Below are 24,481 nucleotides of genomic sequence, written 5' to 3' on the forward strand. Positions count from 1 at the left end.
GGTACTTCAAAATACCATCAAGATATCCTGCAGGTTTTCCCTCTTATCTTGACTTAGAAAGATATCACCATTTTTATATTGTCTTTGGGCGTAAATTGTAGAACTTTTTATTTAGTACCACAATGGAACTATTTTTACCACACTGACTCCATTAGTTCAAGGTAGGAGTTTACCTCTACCTCCTCAAAAACCATCAAGCGAATCCCAAATTGTATGACCCACTTCCAAAAAATAACATTTATTAAAAATGATAAACAGCTGAAACCATCTCAAGAGGGTTTTGGACCTCATTATCTAGAAGTGTCAAGAGATGGAAAATATTGGATTACCTATCAGATGAATAAAACTAAAATACCATTGGAGAGGAATAGGAACAGCAAGTGAGGAAAGCATTTAATTGGATAACGGGAAATATGAAGCTATCAGGCAGGAACTTGGAAGCATAAATTGGGAACAAATGTTCTCAGGGAAATGTACGGCAGAAATGTGGCAAATGTTGAGGGGACAATTGCGTGGCATTCTGCTTAGGTACGTTCCATTGAAACAGGGTAAGGATGGTAGGGTACAGGAACCGTGGTGTACAAAGGCTGTTGAAAATCTAGTCAAAAAGAAAAGCTTACAAAAGGTTCAAAAAATTAGGTAACGATACTAGAAGATTATAAGGCTAGCAGGAAGGAGCTTAAGAATGAAATTAGGAGAGCCAGAAGGGGCCATGAGAAAGCCTTGACAAGCAGGACTAAAGAAAACCCCAAGGTATTCTACAAGTATGTGAAGAGCAAGAGGATAAGACATGAGAGAATAGGACCTATCAAGTGTGACAGTGGAAAAGAGTGTATGGAACTGGAGGAGATAGCAGAGGTACTTAATGAATACTTTGCTTCAGTATTCACTATGGAAAAGGATCTTGGCAATTGTAGGGATGTTTTACAGCTGATTGAAAAGCTTGAGCATATAGACATTAAGAAAGAGTACTTGCTGGAGCTTTTGGAAAGCATTAAGTTGGATAAGTCTCCAGGACCGGACAAGATGTGCCCCAGGTTACTGTGGGAGACAAGGGAGGAGATTGCTGAGCCTCTGGCAATGATCTTTGCATCATCAATGGGGACAGAGCAAGTCCCAGAAAATTAGAGGGTTGCTGATGTTGTTCCCTTATTCAAGAAAGGGAGTAGAGATAGCCCAGGAAATTGTAGACCAGCGAGTCTTACCTCAGTGGTTGGTAAGTTCATAGAAAAGATCCTGAGAGGCAGGATTTATGAACATTTGGAGAGGCATAATATGATTAGGAATAGTCAGCATGGCTTTGTCGTGCCTTACGAGTCTAATTGAATTTTTTGAGAATGTAAGTAAACACAACGATGAAGGTAGAGCAGCAGATGTAGTGTATATGGATTTCAGCAAGGCATCTGATAAGGTACCCCATACAAGGCTTATTGAGAAAGTAAGGAGGCATGGGATCCAAGGGGACCTTGCTTTGTGGATCCAGAATTGACTTGCCTGCAGAAGGCAAAGAATGGTTGTAGGCGGGTCATATTCTGCATAGAGGTGGGTGACAAGTGGAGTGCCTCAGGGATCCGTTCTGGAACCCCTTCTCTTCGTGATTTTTATAAATGACCTGGATGAGGAAGTGGAGGGATGTGTTAGTAAATTTGTTGATGACACAAAGATTGGGGGTGTTGTGGATAGTGTGGAGGGTTGTTAGAGGTTGCAGCAGGACATTGATAGGATGCAAAACTGGGCTGAGAAGTGGTAGATGGAGTTCAACCCAGATAAGTGTGAGGTGGTTCAATTTGGAAGGTCAAATATGATGGCAGAATATAGTATTAATGGTAAAACTCTTGGCAGTGTGGAGGATCAGATTGACTCTGTGGTTCAGAAGGCATACAGTGCATTGGCCTTTATCAACCGTGGGACTGAGTTCAACAGGACCCAGGTCAGGCCTCACTTGGAATACTGTGTTCAGTTCTGGTCACCTCACTACAGGAAGGATATGGAAACTATAAAAAGGGTGCAGAGGAGATTTACAAGGATTTTGCCTGGATTGGGGAGCATGCCTTACAAGAATAGGTTGAGTGAACTTGGCCTTTTCTCCTTGGAGCGACAGAGGATGAGAGGTGACCTGATAGAGGTGTATAAGATGATGAGAAGCATTGATCGTGTGGATAGTCAGAGGTTATTTTCCCCAGGACTGAAATGACTAGCACGAGAAGGCACAGTTTGGTGCTTGGAAGTAGGTACAGAGGAGATGTCAGTTCTAAGTTTTTTTTTTACACAGAGTGGTGAGTGCATGGAATGGGCTGCCGGCAAAGGTGGTGGAGGCAGATACAATAGGGTCTTTTAAGAAATTCCTGGACAGGTACATGGAGTTTAGAAAAAGAGTATGGGTAACGTTAGGTAACTTCTAAATTAAGTACATGTTCGGCACAGCATTGTGGGCTGAAGTGCCTGTATTGTGCTGTACTTTTTCTATGTTTCTATGTATGTTGCTCTCAAACATCATCAGTTCCCAGCCTAATTAATGTGAATAGCAATATTGTGATGAACTACAATGCTTATAAAAAGTACTCACCCTCCACTGGAAATTTTCATGTTTTGTTATTTTACAACACTGAATCACAGTGGATTTAACACGGCTTTTTTTGAAACTGATCAACAGAAAAAGTCTCTTTCATGTCAAAGTGATCTAAATTAATTACAAATATGAAACACAAAATAATTGATTGCAGAAGTATTCACCCCCTTTAATATGACACACTAAATCATCACTGTGCAGCCAAATAGTTTTAGAAGTCACATAATTAGTTAAATGGAGATCATCTGTGTGCAGTCAAGGTGTTTCAATTGATTGTAGTAAAAATACACCTGTATCTGGAAGGTCCAACTGCTCCTGAATTACAGGTAACAATAAAGAAATGACTGATACACTATTTATCAGTGTATACTGCAGAACTGGTTGCCAGCATTTTGGGCAACCATTTGGAGGAAATATATAATATTTGGAGGAAAAGATATAATATGTTCAGATTCTTTTTCAGTTTTGACTAGTCTTAAAATATGTAATTCTAGTAGTAGGTCAGATTTACTGTTGGAAGCGCTTCGAACTTTATTTCACATTCAAAGTATTGATCTACATGTCTTCTGTTCATGGGTCCCTGAACATAGAGGTGTTGAGGGGAACGAGCGGGTTGATTGTTTGACTAAAAAAGCTGTTAAAAGTTCATCTGTGGATATAGACCTTCCACTTAGTAAATCAGAAGCTAAGGGGTTGGTGAGGCTAAGAATTTGGAGATTATGGCAAGACTTGTGGGGTAAAGGGTGACACCTGTACAAAATACATAAAACTGTTGAATTGATGGGAGGGGGCAAAACAATAAAGGAAGGAATTAAATTGACTCGACTTAGAATTGTGCATACTATGCTTAATTATTCCTTACATCTTGTTGGAAAACATCATTCAGGGGGTGTAGGTTTGTCATCATAATGAAACAGTTGAACGTATTATTTTACAATGTCAAGCATATGAGGTTGAAAGAAAGCAAATGCAGGCTGCTCTACTAGCTTTGGGGGTTGGCAGTTTTCATTCAAAAACTAAGTTATGGAAGAGACTTTGATTTACTTCACAATATTATCTTTTATTACTTAAAACAGTAAAACGTGAAAACTTCAAAAGGGAAGGATGTGAATACTTTTTATAGCCACTGTATAGAGTTTAAAATAGCTCATCACTGCCTTCACAAGGGCAATTAGGATGGGAGATAAGTGCTTTGCCTTGCCAGTGACAGCCAAATTCCTTCCTTCACTCACATCAGAATAAACAGACCTTTCAGCAGTTTACCTTGCCCTCACAAAGTGCTGTTGAAGCTGAGATTCCTGTTCTGGCACCAAATTCTACAGGAATTTGCAATACAGAAAACAACATAACTTGGCCAACTGTACCTAAATTTTCTACCTCTTAATCTGCAGCTTCACAGAAAATGGTCATATATTCCAATACACAATATTCTATAGATTCACAAGTAAAAATATTCCACAGTGCAGATTTCCTGTTAACATATTCCATCCTTTCATGTAATTTTTCATGTTCTGCAATTTTACCTTTTCAGAGAATGTGCATTGCAGCTACTGTTTAAAATATGAAAAATAATTATAAGCTTACCTGCATAAGCCCCAAGCTCTTGCAGTTTTCCCTTAATAGCAGTCTGAAAGTACAAATAAAATACATTTAAGCACATTAAATACCAGAGATTTATATAACATTGCAAACAAAACATTGCATCGATTAATCAGATTTTAAAGAATAACATCTTGTATTTAAATAGTAGCTTCAAGGACTTACAGTTTACGTCACACACTGTTAAGTGTTGGGTGAGGAAATTGGAACTAACATATGCAGAAAATGTGGCAATAAATGATTATTTTAGTCTAAACTCTATGGACATCATTTAGGAAAACTTTGTACAATTTTTTGGAAAACCATGTCAAAATTTTGTACATAGTATTTAAAATTTCTATACTTCAAAATTGCCCTATTCTGGAACACTCATACAATTTTACATTGACCTTCCTTTGCCAAAGTCCAAACCCTTAGAGAAATTAATTTCTTAAGAAATTCCTACATGTTCTGCAGAAATACAACAAGGTTTTAGGTCAACTTAAAACACGGGTACTCACTCAAACATTTGCTGCCTCAACTTGGGTTTAAAAACAGCACTCTAATGGCTGAAGAGATGAGTTTGGAAAAGTCTTTAAAGTGTGCAGTGACAAATGCATGCATATTTGGGATTTAGAGGAGGATCACTGTCCACAAGAAGTTGCAAGAAAATGTAAAGGCACAACCTTAATGCTCACCATTAACTCTTCCAACTGAGTGATCCCAGGTGGGTAATTGTGCCTTCATCCAGTTTGATCTTCTGATCAAACACCCACCTTTTATTTGCTTCTTGCAAGATATTTCATAAAACTCATCTCTTACCCAAATGTTCACTTTCTCAAGTAAGTGTCTCATAAGAGTTTCATAGTTAAAGTGCTATTTAAAAGCAAGTTGTTGAAAATTAATCCTAGACAGTGAATACTTAATGCATCATTTCTAAAGAGATAAAATCATGAATGGCATAGATAAGGGGCGAAAATGGATAGGAACTTGATAGCAATTTTACTTTTTTTTTACACAAGGTAGGAGCTATTAATCTATTTTCTTTCTATCTGTATTGTATTTTGTGTTACATATTTTATTATGGGTTACAGTAATTTGTCACATGGGTTTTAGGCGCGCTAAAAGTAAAGTCAGGTATTCACCCTTTATGTTGTCTAGATTAGTTTAGATAGAGACTAAGTTAGAGATGGATTTTTTTGTTGACTGCTTATTACACTAATTCTGCAAACTTTGTTAATATCATTAATTATGCTATCGCTATTTTTGATTGTTCATCTTTGCTGGTTTCATGATAAGGAATTGAACATACTTTCTTTGATTTGAAACTAAGTTATTTGGAAGCACTTCACACAATGTCAATTCTATCACTCAGCATCACAGCGGTTTAGGTTTGTTACTTAAGTAGCCACTACAAAATAGAACGAGCTGGCAGAAGTTGGGGCATGTAAAATAAAAACAAGCTATAACAGCATGACTGGGTTGGTTGGCATTGGCCAGATGGGCCAAATGGCCGGCTTTATGACGCTGTATCAATCTCTCACAGAATTTATTTTGTTATAATAATACCAAAACTCATTCATGCAAAAATTACACTTTTATATTATCAGGAAAAAATATTATGTAACTGAAGGACATACCATGAAAAGTTATTGAATAATAGTAATCAAAAAAGTAACAAAATAAAAATGTTGGAAATCTGAAATATATGCAGGTCAGGCATATCTGTGGAGAATGTACTTGGTCAATAGTCTTTCAGAGCTGACCTGTCAGAGGGTCACTGATCCGGGCAGTTAATTCTCATTTTTCTCTGCACACATGCCGCCTGATCTCCTAATTCCAGTATTCTGTTTCTATTTGACTGCACTGTGTTCCCATATAATGGAAAACTGCCCATAAACAAACAATTTTGCAAGATTTCAATTCCAAGAGAACAGAACAAAAAAAAAAGTGGCATCAAATGAGTCACTTTTTGTCACCCCCTCGACAAATGAGAAATCTTGAAATACAGGTCCACAATCCCTTATCTGAAATTCTGAAATCCAAAAAGCTCCAAACACAAAGTTATTTTTTGCCAACAGCTGACATCACTCAGGTATGATGTGGCAGCGCTAGCAGAGGCCGCCAGATGTCAGTTGGGGCTCAGCGCTCGTACTGGTTACACGTGCATTTGCTGTTCACTGATATCTTGTGTTCACTGTTGACTTTGTGTTCAATTTCACTGTGAAAATGTCAAAAAGAGCTGCAGATACACCTATGGGTAACAATGAGAAAAAGCGAAGGAAGCATCTATCATTATCAATAACACAGAAAGTGGAGTTATTGCAGAAGCTTGATCGTGGTGTGTCTGTGCGGCGCCTTACTGAAGAATATGGTGTCGGAACTACCACTGTATATGATTCAAAGAAACAGAAAGACAAGTTACTTAAGTTTTATAGTGACAATGATGTTCTACATTTATTCTAAATAAGTCATTTACCATGTGTTTGATTCGGTTCATTTGAAGCTGTATACTTTTATGTTTTATTGAATGTTTTTGTTGGAATTTTTTCTTGTCATTATTCCATAAACAATATAGTACAACAACTATTTACATAGCATTTACATTGTATTAGGTATTATAAGTAACCTAAAGATGATTTAAAGTATACGGGAGGATGTGCGTAGATCTGGTGCTCCGCAGGGTCCTAATGTCCACCTGCAATAAGGGACTTGAGCATATGTGTTTTTGGTATCCGCGGCGGGTCCCAGAACCAATAAGGAGGGATTCTGAAATCCGAAAAATTCTGAATTCCAAAATGCAACAGGCCCCAAGGATTTCAGATAAGGGATTGCGGACCTCTACTTAGAGCTGTTAATTCGGTGAACATTTTTGACAAACCAGTATTTTCTTTGAAAACTATCCAACAACTTTTCAATGCTGTGTGAATAAATGGTTCCATTTCCATAATTATATGTGGTAATAGCTTCAAATCCAACAAACAGTAATGCAATCACAAAGAAGGTACACCAGTGGCTCTATGTCACTTGAGGAGAGTTTGAGGAGATTTGGTATGCCACCAAAGACTCTTGCAAATTTCTACAGATTTCTACAGTGTAGAGCATTCTAACTGGTTGCATCAGCGTCTGGTATGATGGCTCTGATGCACAGGATCGCAAGAGGCTGCAGACTCTTGTAGACTCAGCCAGTTCCATTACGGGTATGGGCACAACTCCCCTCACCATCAGGGTATCTACAGGAGGCAATGCCTCAAGAAGACAACATCCATCATTAAAGACACTCACCATCTGAGACTAGCCCTTTCACGTCCCTACAATCATGGAGCAAGGACAGCAACCTGAAGACCCGCACTCAACATTTTAAAAACAACTTATTTTCCTCCACCATCAGATTTCTGAATGGTCTATGAAACTATAAACATGACCTCATTATTCTTTTGCACTATTTATTTTGTAATTATTGTAAGTTTTATGTCTTGTATGGTACTGCTGCCACAAAACAACAAATTTCACAACATGTCAGTGATTATAAACCTGATTCTAATTCTTATAAAACTAACAGCAACAACACACATGCTGTTAAGCAAGGAAGTACAGAAAATGCTGGATTACTCCTTAACATCTTCTCTGGACCCAATAAACTACCGTACTGTTATTAATATACACTGTCAATCACCTAGGAGATTAAATACTGCTCCTGTGCAACTGGAGGATCTGCAACATCTTCGCTTTCCTTGTTCCCTTCCCACCAGCGAGTTACCAAACAGTCCTTCTCGGTGGAACAATATTTATACCTAAGGTGGGGCCTTCGTACTTCCACCTGGACCTGTTTGCTCTCAACCTTCTCCACTGGTAGGGTGAAATGCACAGCAAACTAGAAGAACAATTCCTCACGTTGTACCTGGGTAGTCTACAACCTAATGTCATCAATACTGATATTTCAATTTCAGGTAACCTTTGTCCCTATGCTTCCCTTCCTTCTCTCCTCCTGATCCATCTCCAATCATTTCATTTTCATTACCTTTCCCATAATCCCACTTCTGTCCTCTAATCACCCATTTTGTCCCCTTCCCCCTCTTGGTTCCATCAATCAACTATCGTCACACTTCACCCACTGGATTCTGCCTGTCTGGTTCTATCTGCCCTTCCCCTTTTCCCAAATGGTTCTCATTATCACCTTGCTTACTTACCAGATCCCAGCACTTGTGTGTTCCCACTTATTACCATTCGAGTTGTCTCCACATTCACCCTCCCCACCTCCTACCTGGTCCTGCCTGTGCTCCTTTTCATCTGCTTCCACTCCTCTGCTCCACCCCCACCCCCAAGCTGCTCCAATCTGCACAACATCCGTTCACCCTCCTCAGTCCTTCTGGACCTTGTTTCACTCCTCTTTATACTCTTCCCTCTCCACTCTCAGTCCTGATGCAGAGTTTGAAATTGAAAGGCCAACAATTTGTCCCCTCACAAACGCTGCCTGCCCCACAGAGATTTTCCAGCAGATTGTCTGTTACTCAGAACATTTTTGCTATTAAACAGGTTAGTTTTCATGAATTAATTTGCAGATAGATCTCAAATTCAGACATAGTAAGATATTTGAAACATTGCTAAATCAGGAATTTTGCTGGTGGTTGAGATACATCACAAAAATGTAATTAAAAATATTCCTTAAAATGTCTCATCTTCCTCACCTCTCATTTCTAACCTCTAAAAGCCTTTTTAATTTGATAAGGGGAAGAAATATTAAAAGTTTAAAGGAAATTTATTATCAAAGTTAATAAACATGTTAATAAATGCAACCCTGAAATTAATTAAACCCTGCAATCACAGTAAATACAGGACAATAGAATCAATGAAAGGACCACACCTAACAGGACAGACAACAACCAAAGTGCAAAAAACTGCAAATATAACATTAATAATATAAGTAACCAACAAATATTGAAAACATGAAGTGAAAAGTCCTTGAAAGTGAATACATAGGTTGTGAGAACAGTCCAGTGATAGGTCAAGTGAAGTTATCTGCTTTGGTTCAAGACCCTGATGGTTAAGGGGTAATAACTGTTCCTGAACCTGGTGGCATGGGTTTTCAAGCTCCTTCTTCCTGATGGCAGCAGCAGTGAGAAGAGAGCATGTCCTGGATGGTGAGGGTCCTTGATGGATGCTGCTTTCCTGAGACAGCGCTCCATGCATATGTGCTCAATGGTGCTGAGGGTTTTACCTGTGGTGGACTGGGCCGTTCCCACATCTTTTTGTAGTCTTTTCCATATAAGGCCATTGGCTGTGATGCAACCAGTCAATATACTCGCCACCACACAACTGTAGAAGTTTGTCAATGTTTTAGATGACATGCCAGTCTTCACAAGCTTCTAAGAAAGTAGAGATGCTGCCATGCTTTCTTTGTAATGGCACTTACGTGATTCCTTCCCTTACTGACATGGTACATCTACTTATGAGATTATAGAATTGTACATGTCTGTTTTTACATCACTTCTTCAAAAATATTATCTATTAGATTATACAATCCAGGCTGACTCTTTGAAGGAACTCCGTCTACACCTCAATACCACTGCCTCCTTCACTTCTCCCATCCTGTATTAAGCCAAAAATTAGTCAGTTCAAATGCACATTCAAATGTTACTTGAAGGTATCAGATCCTATAGAATCTGCTTCCACTAAGGTTTCAGAAAGTATGCCCCAATTATCTAAATATTTCTTTTTTTTCAGTTATTAACATATGTATTTAAAACTAACATATCCAGTAACTCACTAACTTACTAGAGGAAATAGTTTCTCAGTATTTGTCTTATCATAAGATGTATTCAATCTTGGCTTATCATAAGATATATTCAAAACTATGAAAAACTTTCACCTTAAATGTCTCTACTCCAAGGAGAACAAGATCAATTTTTCCATTCTTTCATTCTAAATTTCCTCATACCTGATAACAACTGGCAAACTTTCACTGTTCATTTTCTAAGACTTTGACATCCTTCCTAAATTGTCGTATCTATTACTATTAGCAAAAGCAATGATTTTGAAGATTTAGTATGACTTTCTTGCTTTTATGTTCAATGTCCATATATACAAAGCCAAGTACAATAAAAATCAGTAATCCTGTATGCTCATGATTTCATATTCCTTGACTATTTGATGTTTTTCATTTACTACAAAACATACTTTAGAATCATTTTTAAAGATATAATTAATTTTCCAGCAAACATATTAACTAGATGTGTGGGAATTGAAACCTTTATGAGTTGGAAGGAGCTACAGGAATCAGAGCCCCAATGAGTTGGAAGGGAGTGCGGCTGTGGGAGAACGGTCAGCAAAAAGGTTAATGAACTAACTTGCGTTTTTCTATTTGAACTTTGTAACCCAATGAATTTTTCTAACCCAATGTCCGAAGCTTAGAATTGCAGACAGCAGTCTCTCATAATCAGGATGCAGCACTGAGTGCATAAGAGAGGAACACACACTCGTATCATTTAGTCACTGTCTGTTCTATGATTAAAAATATCTGTGCTACCAATTTACTTATTTGCTCCTCGTTATGTATATCTGCTTCTGTAACAAATTCACTTGCATGCCAGTAATCATGTATATTCACCTGTTCAGCAGTATAGATATATAACAAAATTACTCCGTAATTCAGTCTTGCACTCTGCTGCAAGCTCTCCATCATATCATGCTGTATGAAAGTATCACCACTTGAAGTCTGGTCACCAGAGTCATTTTTCTTTCAAAGTGGCAAACATCATCTAGTGAGCTAGATTTCAAACCATCAGGTTGCCAAAGAGTACGACAGTGATTATTGGAGTTTGAATGTAAATGTGATCATAAGATTATAAGAGATAGGAGCAGAATTAGGCCATTTCGCCAATTGAGGCTGTGCTGCCATTCCATCATGGCTGATTTATTATCCCACTCAACCACATTCTCCTGCATTCACCCCAAAGCCCTTGACAGCCTTACTAATCAAGAACCTATTAACCTGCACTTTAAATATACCTAATGACTTAGCCTCCAAAGCCACCTGGCAAGCGAAATTGCTCATCTATTCTAAAAGGACATTTCTCTGAGGCTCTCTGCCTCCCTGACATATTTAGTTGTTTGTTTTTTTTTCTCTCTCTCTGCCCATCACTCTGCCTGTTCTCCATCTCCCTCTGGTGCTTCCCCCCCACTTTCTTTCTCCCGAGGCCTCCCATCCTGTGATCCTTTCCCTTCTCCAGCTCTGTATCACTTTTGCCAATCACCTTTCCAGCTCTTAGCTTCATCCCACCCCCTCCGGTCTTCTCCTATCATTTTGCATTTCCCCCACCCCCCACTGCTTTCAAATCTCTTACTATCTTTCCTTTCAGTTAGTCCTGATGAAGGGTCTCGGCCCGAAACGTCAACAGTGCTTCTCCTTATAGATGCTGCCTGGCCTGCTGTGTTCTACCAGAATTTTGTGTATGTTGTTTGAATTTCCAGCAACTGCAGATTTCCTCATGTTTACTCTGAGGCTGTGCACTCTGGTCCTAGACTCACAAGCTATAGGAAACAACCTCTCCATACCTATTCTATCTAGGCCTTTCAATATTCGAGTTTTCAATGAAATATTCCCCTCATTTTTCCTAAATTCCAGTGAGAAAACTCCTCACAATACTCCAACTGTGGTCAGCCAAAGCTTTATAAAGCCACAGCATCACATCCTTACTCTTATATTCTAGTCCTCTCGAAATGAATGCTAACATAGCATTCGCCTTCCTTGCCAACTCAACCTCCAGGATTGAACAGTTTGTCACACGAAGAGCGTTTTATGGCCCTGGGGTTGTATTCACTAGAATTCAGAAGAATTAGGGGTAACCTAATAGAAACCTATTAAATGGTGAAAGACCTCGATAGAGTGAATGTGGAGAGGATGTTTCATACGGTGGGAGTGTCTAGGACCAGAGGACACGGCTTCCAAATAGAGAGAGACATCCTTTTAGAAGAGATGAGGAAGAATTTATTTAGCCAGAGAGTGGTGAATCAGTAAAATTCGTTGCCACGGGCAGTGTGGAGGCCAAGATTTATGCATATTTAAGGCAGAGGGTGATAAGATTCTTGATTGGTCAGGAATACAGGGAGAAGGCAGGAGATTGGGGCTGACAGGAAAAATGGATCAGTCATGATGAAATGGCAGAGCAGACTCAATAGGCCAAATGACCTAACTCTGCTCCTATATCTTATGGTCTTAACCTTTAGGAAATCCTGCACATGGTCTCTTACCTCTTATTTTTCTACTTTCCCCCCATTTAGAAAATACTCTATGCCTTTATTCCTTCTACCAAAGTGCATGACCATACACTTCTTGACATTGTATTCCATCTGTCACTTATTTGTCCATTCTCCTAATCTATTTAAGTCCATCTGCAGACTCTCTGCTTCCTCAATACAGGTTTCCCCCACCATCCACAGGTAGAGCGTTCCTATGAAACGGTTCATAAGCCGGAATGTCATAAAGTGAAGAAGCAATTACCATTTATTTATATGGGAAAAATTTGTGAGCATTCGCAGACCCAAAAAAACCCTACCAAATCATGCCAAATAACACATAAAACCTAAAATAACAGTAACATATAGTAAAAGCAGGAATGATCTGATAAATACACAGCCTATATAACATAGAAAAACTTTTCTGCAATCATTGCAGCACTGTCCACTGTAGCGAAAATCTCATGCAAGCGCTTTTGGCAGCACTCTCAGCAGAAACACTCGGCACAAGCGCTCTCTCCAGTAACCTTTAAGCTATGAAGCTACCAAATCATACCAAATAACAAATGGTACCAAATAACACATAAAAATACACAGCCTATATAAAGTAGAAATAATGTATGTATGGCATAGTATCACTTACTGGAATCGGGAAGACAGCGAGCACACTGATGGTAGCGTGTTAGGCTGAGTTGTCAGAGGTTGGGGTGGTGGGACACTGGGGTGTCATCTCATCGTCGTCTGTTTCCATCAGGGCAGGCAGGTTATCTTCTTGTCTGCCTGCCTCAATGTCGAAGGTCGAGGTTCATCATCTGCTGTGGCTGATGTGGAAGGCTTGAAAAACGATAGTATGCTTGACTGCTTAGCCTCGCACATTTTTCTGTCATACATTTCTTTGTAAGCACTCAAACCATCCTGCAAATATGCCCTAAACCTACGTACCCTTTCAAAATTAAAGTCGTACTTTTCTGCAATCATTGCAGCATTGTCAATTGCAGCAAAAATCTCACGCGATTCCTTCACGTTCAGTTCCTGGACGACTTCACTCGATTGTCATCCTTTCCTCTTAAAATTGCATCAGCTCTTCATCTGTCAGTTCTTGGTCATTAGATGCCAAAACTTCTTCAACATCATCTTCGTCAACTTCCACAAGCTAAACTCACTTTTGTCCTTACTTCGTTCACCATGATCGAAACGCTTAATTATGTCTAGTTTTGCGCTAAGTGTTACACCCTTACCAGCTCTTTTAGGTTTTTCCAATACCTTAGAACTCATCTTGCTAACAGATGCACTAAATAAATCAACATAAAGCACAGATGCTCAGAGGCACGTGTTTAAGCAATGCCGGCTAGAATACAGTTCCAGGGAAGGAGCTTGGCTGCTTGGCTTGCACGCGATGCCTTTTTTCATAGCAGTGAAAACACCTTCTGTTAGCGAAAACAGGTAACTAATGTAGGTCTTTCGTAACAGCGAGGTGTCGTAAAGCGAACGTTTGAAAAACGGGGGACACCTGTACTACCTGCTCCTCCACTTATCTTTGTATCATCTGCAAACTTGGAGATAAAGCCATCAATTCTGTCATCCAAATCATTGACATATAATGTGAAAAGAAGTGGACCGGATACCGACCCCTAAGGCACACCACTAGTGCCAACCAGAATAGAAACTTCGCCGTTTCTTTAGTGTTCATCTGACAGCCAACCAGAATAGGCCCCCTTTATTCTGACACTTTTCCTCCTACCAGTTAGCCAATCTTCTATCCATACTAGAATCATTCCTGTACTACCGTGGGCTCTGATCTTGTTAAGGACCCTCATGTACAGCACTTTGTCAAAGGACTTCTGAAGATCCAAGTAAATAACATCCACTGACTCTCCTGCCTGTAATTTCCTCACAGAATTCCAACAGATTTTTCAAGCAAGATCTCCCCTTGAAGAAACCATGCTGACTTTGACCTATTTTATCATGTGCCTTCAAGTATCCCAAGACCTCAACCTTAATAATGGACTCCAATGTCTTCCCAACCACTGAAGTCAAGCTAACCAGACTATAATTTCTTTTCTTCTGCCTTCCTCCCTTTTAAGGAGTGGAGTAACAGTTGCAATTTTCCAGTCCTATGGAACCATTCAGAATCTAGTGATTCTTGAAAGATCAATACTAATGTCTCTACAATCTCTTTAGCTACCTCTTTCAGAACCCTCAGATATAGTCCAGCTGGTGCAGGTGACTTATCTACCTTCAGACCTTTCAGCTTCCAAAGCACATTCTCCTTAGTAATAGCAACTACACTCACTTCTGCCCCAACACTCTTGAATTTCTGGCATACTGCTAGGTCTTCGACAGTGAACACTGACACAAAAATACTTATTAAGTTTGTCTGCCATTTTTGTCCCCCGTTACTATCTCTCCAGTGTAATTTTCCAGTGTTCCAATATCCACTCTTGCCTTTCTTTTACCCTTTATACATCTGAAAAAACTTTTTGTATCCTCCTTTATATTATTTACTAGCTTACCTTACCTTCTGTTGGTTTTCAAAACCTACCCAATCCTCTAACTTGCCACTAATTTTTCCAATATTATATGCCCAAGAAGAGCATGGTAACCTGTCTCAATGACTATCACCCAGTAGCACTTACATCAACAGTGATGAAGTGTTTTGTGTTTTGAGAGGTTTGTGATGAAACATATCACTGCTGCCTGAAAAGCAACTTAGATACACTCCAATTTGCCAACCGGAGCAACAGGTCCACAGCAAATGCCATCTCACTGGGTCTTCACTCAACCCTGGAACATCTGGACAACAAAGATGCATTCCAGCAGGATGCTCTTAATCGACTAAAGCTCAATACCATCATCCCCTCAAAACTAATCAATAAGCTTCAAGACATTGGCCTCAATACCTCCTTGTGCAATTGGATCCTCAATTTCCTCACTTGCAGACCCCAGTTATCTTGGATTGACAACAACAACTTCTCCATGATCGCCATCAGCACAGGTGCCCCACAAGGCGGTGCGCTTAGCCCTTTGCTCCAGTCTACTCTAGTCTTATGAATGTGTGGCTAAGCACAGCTCCAATACCATATTCAAGTTTGCTGATGACACCACTGTTGTGGGTTGAATCAAAGGTGATAATGAATCAATTTATAGGAGGGAGACTGAAAATCTGGCTGAGTGTTGCCAATGCCATTAAGACCAAGGAGCTAATTATTGACTTCAAGAGAGGAAACCAGAGGTCCAAGAGCCAGTCCTCAGAGGATCAGCAACTTTAAATTCTTTGGTATTATTATTTCGAGGGACCTGTCCTGGACCACATCACATTAAGTGCAGTTACGAAGAAATCACACTTCCTTAGGAGTTTGCAGAGATTTGGTATTACATCTAAAACTATGACCAACTTCTACAGATGTGTACTGGAGAGTATTTTGACTGGCCACATCACAGCCTGGTATGGAAACACCAATGCCCTTAAACAGAAAATGCTACAAAAAGTACTGGATACAACCCAGTCCATCACAGGTAAACCCCTCCCCATCATTCTGCACATATAGGGCATAACTTCACTCAACTTCACTTGCCCCATCATTGAAATGTTCCCACAACTAATGGACTCACTTTCAAGGACTCATCTCATGTTTTTGATAATTATTATTCTTTCTTTTGTTTTGTATTTGCACAGTTTGTTGTCTTCGGCACTCTGATTGAACGCCCAAGTTGGGTGATCTTTCATTGATTCTGTTATTGTTATTATTCTATAGTTTTATTGAGAATGCCCACAAGAAAGTGAATCTCAGGGGTGACCTATATGTACTTTCAACGTTTGCTTCTATTACTATCTTTTCTTCACTATCTTTTTTGATTGCCATGTAAAAGAATATGCACCACCAACCAGCTCTTCCTCAAAATAGTAGCACTTGAATTATTCATGTTATTTCCCTCTAAATTGAATGCTGCCACACTTACATGATTAAATTTCACCTGCTACATCTGCAAGGCCTCAGGGTCTGATGGTATACTTGGTAGGGCATTGAAAACTTGTGCCAACCAACTGGTAGGAGTGTTCAAGGACATCTTTAATCTCTCACTGCTGCAGTGAGAGGTTCCCACCTGTTTCAAAAGGACAGCAATCATGTCAGTGCCCAAGAAAAGCAGGGCGAGCTGCCTCAATGATTATCACCCAGTTGCACTCACATCTACCGTGATGAAGTGCTTTGAGAGGTTAGTCACGGCTAGAATCAACTCCGGCCTAAGCAAGGACCTGGAGCCGCTACAATTTGCCTGTCATCAATAGGTCTATAGCTGATGCAATCTTACTGGCTCTCCACTCACCTTGGATCACTTGGACAATTGCATTACCTATATCAGACTGCTGTTTATTGATTACAACTCACTGTTTAACACAATCATATCCTGAGTTCTATTGAACAAGCTCCAAAACTTGGGCCTCTGTACCTCCCTCTGCAACTGGATCCTTGACTTCCTCACCAGGAGACAATGGTCAGTGTGGATTGGAAATACCAACTCTTCTTCACTGAGGATCAACACCAGCACAACTCAAGGGTATGTGCTTAGCCCACTGCTCTACTTTCTCTCCACCCACGACTGGGTGGCTAGGCACAGCTCAAACGCCATCTATAAATCCATCTAAATTCAACTATTGTTGGCAGAATTTCAGATGGTGAGATCAGCTGGCTGTATGGTGCTGCAACAGCAACCTTGCACTCAACATCAGTAAGACCAAGGAAATGATGTGGACTTCAGGAAGGGGGGAGTTGAGAAAACACACAACAGTCCTCATCGAATGATCAGCAGTGGAAAAGGTGAGCAGCTTCAAGTTTCTGGGTGTCAACATCTTTGAAGATTTATCTTGGACCCAATCCAAACATATTCATGCAATTACAAAGAAGGCATGACAGCAGCTATATTTCATTAGGAGTTTGAGGATACTTGGTATGTCATCACAACCCTCACAAATTTCCACAGATATACCATGGAGAGCATTCGAACCAGTTGCATCACCGTCTGGTATGGGGGTCGGGGGGGGGGGGGGACACTGCACGGGATCAGAAAAGGGTGCAGAAATTTGCAGTGTCAGCCAACTCCATTGCGGCATTAGCTTCCCCAGTATCGAGGAAACCGTCAAAAGGCGATGCCTCAAAAAGGTGAAACCCACCATTAAGGACTCCCATCACACAGGATATCCCCTCTTCTCATTGTTACCATCAAGGAGGAGGTACACACTCATTGCTTCAGGAACAGCTTCTTTCCCTCCACCATCAGATTTCTGAATGAACAATGGACCTACGAACACCACCTCACAATATTTTTGCTCTCTTTTTGCACTATTTTTTATATATAAACTTCTTATTGTAATTTATATTTTTTATTACGTATTGCATTGTACTGCAGCAGCAAAACAAATTTCTCAACATACGCCAGTGATATTAAACCTGATTTTCATTGTTTCAGTTTCTGTACGTACTTTCCTGATGCCAGTTACTAGTCTCCTCAATTACTGTTTTGTTAAATGTTGTCTCATTTACAAAAACAAAACAGCACCTATATATATTCAACAAACATAATACAACTCTGGGCAGTTCACTCTGTTCTTTCCTTTAAACAGAGCAATGTCTGTTCCAACTAATTCTGTTCTTTTTAACTAAACCCCAAGTTACCACTACATCGTTACATTTACAATCAATGTACTAAATTTGATACATTAGGCAATTATTTTCTTAATTCAGCTGCTTCTATAAAAAAAAACAGCAGTACTGATCATGGAAGAAACAAACTTTGTAAACTCGTACATGTAGAAGTCAAGCAGCAGCTTACAAAGTACAAATAATTCGAAGGGGAGCTACACAAACTAGAAGAAAGCTGGAAGGTAGTCATCGTAATGAGTATACAGTATATCAATAAAGTTGCTGGAGAAATGTTTAAGGCTCAAGTATAATGGTACAGAATTATGAAGAGATCAAATTGGGGAAATAGGAAAGGAAAATCAGATAAAAATTGTAAAATGAACATTTTTGATAGAGAACTTTCTACTCATGAACTAGATACAGTGGCATACAAAAATTTGGGCACCCCTGGTCAAAATTTTTGTTACTGTGAATAGTGAAGTGAGTAGAAGATGAACTGATCTCCAAAAGTCATAAAGTTAAAGATGAAACATTCTTTTCAACGTTTTAAGCAAGATTAGTGTATTATTTTTGTTTAATACAATTTTAGAGTGAAAACAAGGAAAGGAGCACCATGCAAAGTTTGGGCACCTCAAGAAATTTGAGCTCTCATCAGATAACTTTTACCAAGGTCTCAGACCTAAGACCTTCAGGAAGATTTAGCAGACTCTGGAGTGGTGGCGCACTGTTACTGTACAGCAACACCTGCACAAATATGACCTTCATGGAAGAGTCATTAGAAGAAAACCTTCCCTGCGTCTTCACCACAAAATTCAGCATCAGAAGTTTGCAAAGGAACATCTAAACAAGCCTGATGCATGTTGGAAACAAGTCCTGTGGTCTGATGAAGTTAAAATAGAACTTCTTGGCCTCAATGAGCAAAAGTATGTTTGGAGTGTTATGTACCCCTAGGGTTAATTTTTCCTGTGGGCTGCCACTTTAAAAAGCTAAGAGAATGAGACTGACTTTTGGACACTGTCTGAGCTGAGAGAGGGGGAGGGGGATGGGGAGATGGGGCTATTTGATGGACAATCAATGTTATGGTTTCTCTGCAGCTTGTTTACCTTTTATAAGGACAGTCACAGCCACACAGAAAGACACAGTTAGAGTCAAGATGGATTCTGTCAATGGAAGACACCAGTGAGTCGGTCGCTGGTTTAAACTTCCAGTAGCCCAAAAGGGGCGAGTTGAGATTGATCCAGCGTATTGATAAATGACTCTCACAAGTTCTGCAACTAAAAGTTTTGCAGAGAAGAGAAGAGAGGAAGGTTTGAAACAGAAGAAACCTAGTGACGAAGAGATCACTGTTTGGACTCTCTCTCTAAGTAGCCCGTGAAGGTGAGTTTGTTTCCATTCGGCTACAAAAGTCACTTAGTTTAATCCACAGGAGTGGGTTCGCTGGTGAGGGGAAACCTTTGGAAATACCACGTGTTTGTTTACCCTTTGTCTGGGTGTGATAAGGCACCCTTGCGGCAGGTCACTGTTGGAGTTGTTTTGTATGTCGTGGAACTGACTAAGTGGCTGTCACGTTGTGTGTCTGGGGTAACCTTATGGTATCTACCAGTGTGTCGACCCTTGCCTGGGTGGTGGTTCCCCTCAAGATGGTCCCCTTTGTGATAAGCTACCATTGGTGATAATCCACAAGTGGATTCTGTTTGAGTATCCTGTGGCCACCACTTTGAGATGTCCCGTAGCTAAATTCGGGTGTGGTACAACTTGTGTTGAAAGGATATTCGTTGAAGATCACTGTCGGTGATTCTTTGTGTGTGGAGTGGAACGACTTTGGAGATAAAACCTACTGCTATTGTTATTTTGTATTGCTGTTGTGGAATCTGTGGAATATTGAGTAATTACCTTCTCACAACACTTGGCTTTGGATTACAAACATCTGGCATTAATTAACTGTGCATCTGAACTGAACTTTTCTTACATACCATCGTAAGACTGTAACTCTTGCCACCTGAGTGTGAATAAGTTTGGGAACTTTATTTACACCTATATATGCATAACACCATTAACTCTTGATTTACCTAGTTCAAGCTACTATATTACATAGTAACTAATAAAATGGTGTTTTGTTAACAGCAAAACCACACTCCAGGTGTGTTCTATTGTTGCTGATACTTTTACAGGGTTGCGTATACGTGACAGGAGAAAAAAGGGTGCAGAATTTCATGAAAACAACACCTCTCCAACTGTTAAGCATGGGGGTGGAACAATCATGCTTTGGGCTTGTGTTCCAGCCAGTGGCATGGAGAACATTTCTCTGGTAGAGGGAAGAATGAATTCAATTAAATACCAGCAAATTCTGGAAGCAAACATCTCAGCATCTGTAAAATAAAAAGCTGAAGATGAAAAGAGGATGGCTTCTACAACAGGATAACGATCCTAAACGCACCTCAAAATCTACAATGGACTACCTCAAGAGGCGGAAGCTGAAGGTTTTGCCATGGCCCTCACAGACCCCCAACCTAAACATCATCTAAAATCTGTGGATAGACCTCAAAAGAGCAGTGCATGCAAGATGGCCCAAGCTCACAGGACAAGAAGCCTTTTGCAAGGAAGAATGGGCAAAAATCCCCCAAACAAGAATTGAAAGACTCTTAGCTGGTTACAGAAAGCATTTACAAGCTGTGATACTTGCCAAAGGAGGTGTTACTAAGTACTGACCATGCAGGGTGCCCAAACTTTTGCTTCGGGCCCTTTTTTTTTTGTTATTTTGAAACTGTAAAAGATGGAAATTAAAAAATCTTAAAATATTAAAGAAATGTGTCATCTTTAACTTTATGCCTTTTGGAAATCAGGTCATCTTTTACACGCCTAGCTATTCACAGTAACAAAAAATTTTGACCAGGGGTGCCCAAACTTTTGCATGCCACTGTATGTTTTGAGTCAAGGAGGTGTCTGGTGCTTCTGATGAGGCCTCTACATTGGTGAGACCCATCATAAACTGGGGTACTGCTTCGTCGAGCACCTCCACATGTGGGACATTCCGGTGGCCAAAAATTTTAATTCCCATTCCTGTTCTGATGTGTCAGTCCATGGCCACTTCTTGTGCCAAGATGAGGCCAACCTGATGGTTGAGGAGCAACACCTTATATTCCATATGGGTACCATCCAACCTGATGGCACGAATATCGACTTCTCCTTATGGTAAACAATTTGGGGGATCAAATGTTGTAAAATTAGTCAGCACGATCTTCGGTACTAACCTCTGTAGAATCCAAGACGTCTTCACAGAGCGGTGCCTCAGAAAGGCAGCATCCATTATTAAGGTCCCCCACCCCCCCCCCCCATTACCGAGGACATGCCCCCTTTCTCATTGTTATCATGAGGAAGGAGGTACAGAAGCCTGAAGGCACACACTCAGCGATTCAGGAACAGCTTCTTCCCCTCTGCCATCCAATTTCTAAATGGACACTGAACCCATGAACAGCACCTCAATTATTTATTATTTCAGTTTTTGCACTATTTTAATTTAACTATTTAATATGCATATATCTTACTGTACTTGATATACTTATTTTCTATATGATCATGTATTGCATTGTACTGCTGCCTCTAAGTTTACGAATTTCACAACATTAAACCCGATTTGGATTCTTTCCCATCCACCAGGCTTCACCCATCGCCTTCCAGCTAGCCTCCTTCTCCTCTCCCACCTTTTTAGTCTGGCATCTTCCCCTTCCTCCTCAGTCCTGAAGAAGGGCCTTGGCCCAAAGCATTGACTCTCTATTCATTCCATAGATGCTGTCTGATCTGAGTCCTTACAGCATTCTGTGTCTGCTCCTTCAGAAAATTTTGTTGGTAAGATTAATTATTTTCTTTAATTTAAAATTTAGTTAATTGCTTCACATAGCTGACAATAGTCCTGAACTTCAGTCCCTTAATCTGTTATTTTACCCCCCCAGTCAAATTTCATAGTGTTCATTGTAGCTTGGGAGATTCTGCCTTGTTGCAATCTCCATATAATTACAATACTGAATGACTGAATTCGACTGAAATGTTTTCATTTGAGAGAAAAGTTAGTAGCTTCGTCTGGAAAGTGTTCAAGTTTGCCTGTAAGATATTACTGGGTTTTTTTGTCCAGCAGGCTCACAAAACAAGTCCCTACGCCAATTTATAGAAGTCCTGACATTTGCCACACAGCTCTTACCCACAACAATTGAAACAGAGTATTTCAAAAGGCTAAACAAAAATACCTTCGAAACACTCAACAGAAACAAAATGACATTGCTTGTGTAGCGCAAATTTAGTAATGAACTACTTCGGTTAAATTAGAAAAGGCAAGTCATCGTATTTCCTTTACCCCACTTCCCAATACCTAATACTATTACATATCGGCAATTAATGACCCATCAGGTGCTGAAGCGACGACCGCTTCACTAGCCCGTCAAGAAGATGACCCCGAAATTGAGAGCAAGCCTCGCCGCCGTGAAACGTTCTCACAGGCCGCGCTAACTGCTGGCTGTGAACGAAGCCGCCGTCCTTTACCGAACGGTGAGCGCGGTCCCCGGTCAGGCCTCGAACCGCTCCGCTACCAGTCTCCCGATGGAGGCATCGCCGACACAAGCAGGACCCGGGCCTATGATCGCCAGGTACAGCTTTGTGCTTCCCTGGCAGCCCGGCTGAGACACTTACTCTGATCTTACGGCTGATTTCCGTTCCTATTTCCATTCCGGATCATTAATCGACGAACACCCTCGTTTCTGTACCGCCGGCTCCCACTCACTACCTCAGAAACGGTGCAGCAACCGCGTCCCCTGGGAAGGACGGAACATCGTGTAGGTCAAACTTAACCCTTGCTATTCCATTAGATTGCGCTCAATTAAAATTTCGAAATATAGCTGTGTTTCGCGAAGAAATAAAGACATTTCAATCTGGATCAATTCGACAAGTACCAAATGAAGAAACTGAAAATGCAGGTAATGTAAAATGTTACCTATGTACGTCATTTCTGGAATAATATAGTGCAGAAACTGGAATTCAGAAATAAACGATAAATACTGGAAATAATCAGCAGGTCAGATAGCATCTGCAGAGAAACAACATTAACGTTTCAGGTATGAGATGTTAAATCAGTGGAGGAACTAAGAATGATGTGGTTGAAAGATGGACAAGGAGAGTTGGATCTACCATTATTGCATTGAATGCCAGAGGAAGGTCGGGGGCCCAAGTTAACTCATTTTGTGCATTTGCCTTATTCTCTTTGTTCAGGACAAAATGGTCTTCTATGCCCTGTGTGGTGCTCAGCATCTATTACACACCCATTTGCCACCTTTCCATCACCCTTGCATAGTAATGTGCTTTTTGCTTTCCTAGTTACTTATTGTCCCTAAAATTCAATCACTAAAACACCCAGATGACTTACACCTCACAATGTAGTTACAACTTTTATCCCCTTTCTAATTAGGCAACTGCACATTTTCTGAAATAATACTTAATTGCTTATTTTGCCAAGTCATTCAACCCATCTATATCAATTTATTGCCACTTTGTGTCCTCTTCATAAATTACTCCCCTGTTTTTGTGTTTATTTTGATTGTAAATGGAATAATCATATATTTAAGTTAATCGAGATGTACATAGATCATAGAACATAGAAATCTACAGCACATTACAGGCCCTTTGGCCCACAATGTTGTGCTGACCATGTAACCTGCTCTAGAAACTGCCTTGAATTTCCCTACTGCATAGTCCTCTAGTTTTCTAAGCTCTTTTAAGAGACGCTCTTGCATTCATCTCTATCACCATCGCTGGCAGTGCAATCCACACACCCACTACTCTCTGTGTGGGAAAAACTTACCCCAGACATCCCCCTTGTACCTGCTTCCAAGCACCTTAAAACTATGCACCTTCAGCCATTTCAAGTGTTAGCCATTTCAGCCCTAGGAAAAAGCCTCTGGCTATCCACACAATCAATGCCTCTCATCATCTTATACACCTCTATCTGGTCACCTCTCATCCTAAGAAACAGTTAGATCGATTTTTACTTAGTAAGGGAATTAAGGGTTATGGGGGAAAGGCAGGTAGATGGAGCTGAGTTTACGGACAGATCAGTGATGAACTTAATGAATGGCGGGGCAGGCTCGATGGGCCAGATGGCCTACTCCTGCTCCTATTTCTTATGTTCTTATGTTCTCTGTCGCTTCAAGGAGAAAAGGCAGAGTTCACTCAGCCAATTCTCATAAGGCTTGCTCTCCAATCCAGGCAACGCCCTTGTAAATTTCCTCTACACTCTCTCAATAGTATCCATATCCTTCCTGTAGTGAGGTGACCAGAACTGAACACAGTACTCCAAGTGGGGTCTGACCAGGGTCCCATATGGCTGTAAAATTACCTCTCAGCTCGTAAACTCAATCCCATGAAGGCCATCATACAATGCACCTTCTTAACAACACTGTCAACCTGTGCAGCAACT

At 40.2% G+C, this 24,481-nt stretch overlaps 1 protein-coding gene across 2 annotated transcripts in view; it reads right to left on the reverse strand.

Annotated features, from left to right (window-relative positions):
• The window catches only part of zc3h14 (zinc finger CCCH-type containing 14), a 52,934-nt gene extending 30,105 nt beyond the window's left edge, over nucleotides 1-22,829 (reverse strand). For both annotated transcript variants that reach the window (XM_073039577.1, XM_073039575.1), the window contains exons 1-2: nucleotides 22,702-22,829; nucleotides 4,154-4,196 (exon numbers count right to left, since the gene is read on the reverse strand). In XM_073039577.1, the coding sequence (XP_072895678.1) occupies nucleotides 4,154-4,196; nucleotides 22,702-22,737 (79 nt within the window). In that variant the 5' untranslated portion in view covers nucleotides 22,738-22,829. The remainder of the gene's footprint in view (nucleotides 1-4,153; nucleotides 4,197-22,701) is intronic.
• Between the last annotated feature and the right edge of the window lie 1,652 nt (nucleotides 22,830-24,481).

This window comes from Hemitrygon akajei, chromosome 3 (genome assembly GCF_048418815.1).
Source record: "Hemitrygon akajei chromosome 3, sHemAka1.3, whole genome shotgun sequence".
NCBI classification, from domain to species: domain Eukaryota; kingdom Metazoa; phylum Chordata; class Chondrichthyes; order Myliobatiformes; family Dasyatidae; genus Hemitrygon; species Hemitrygon akajei.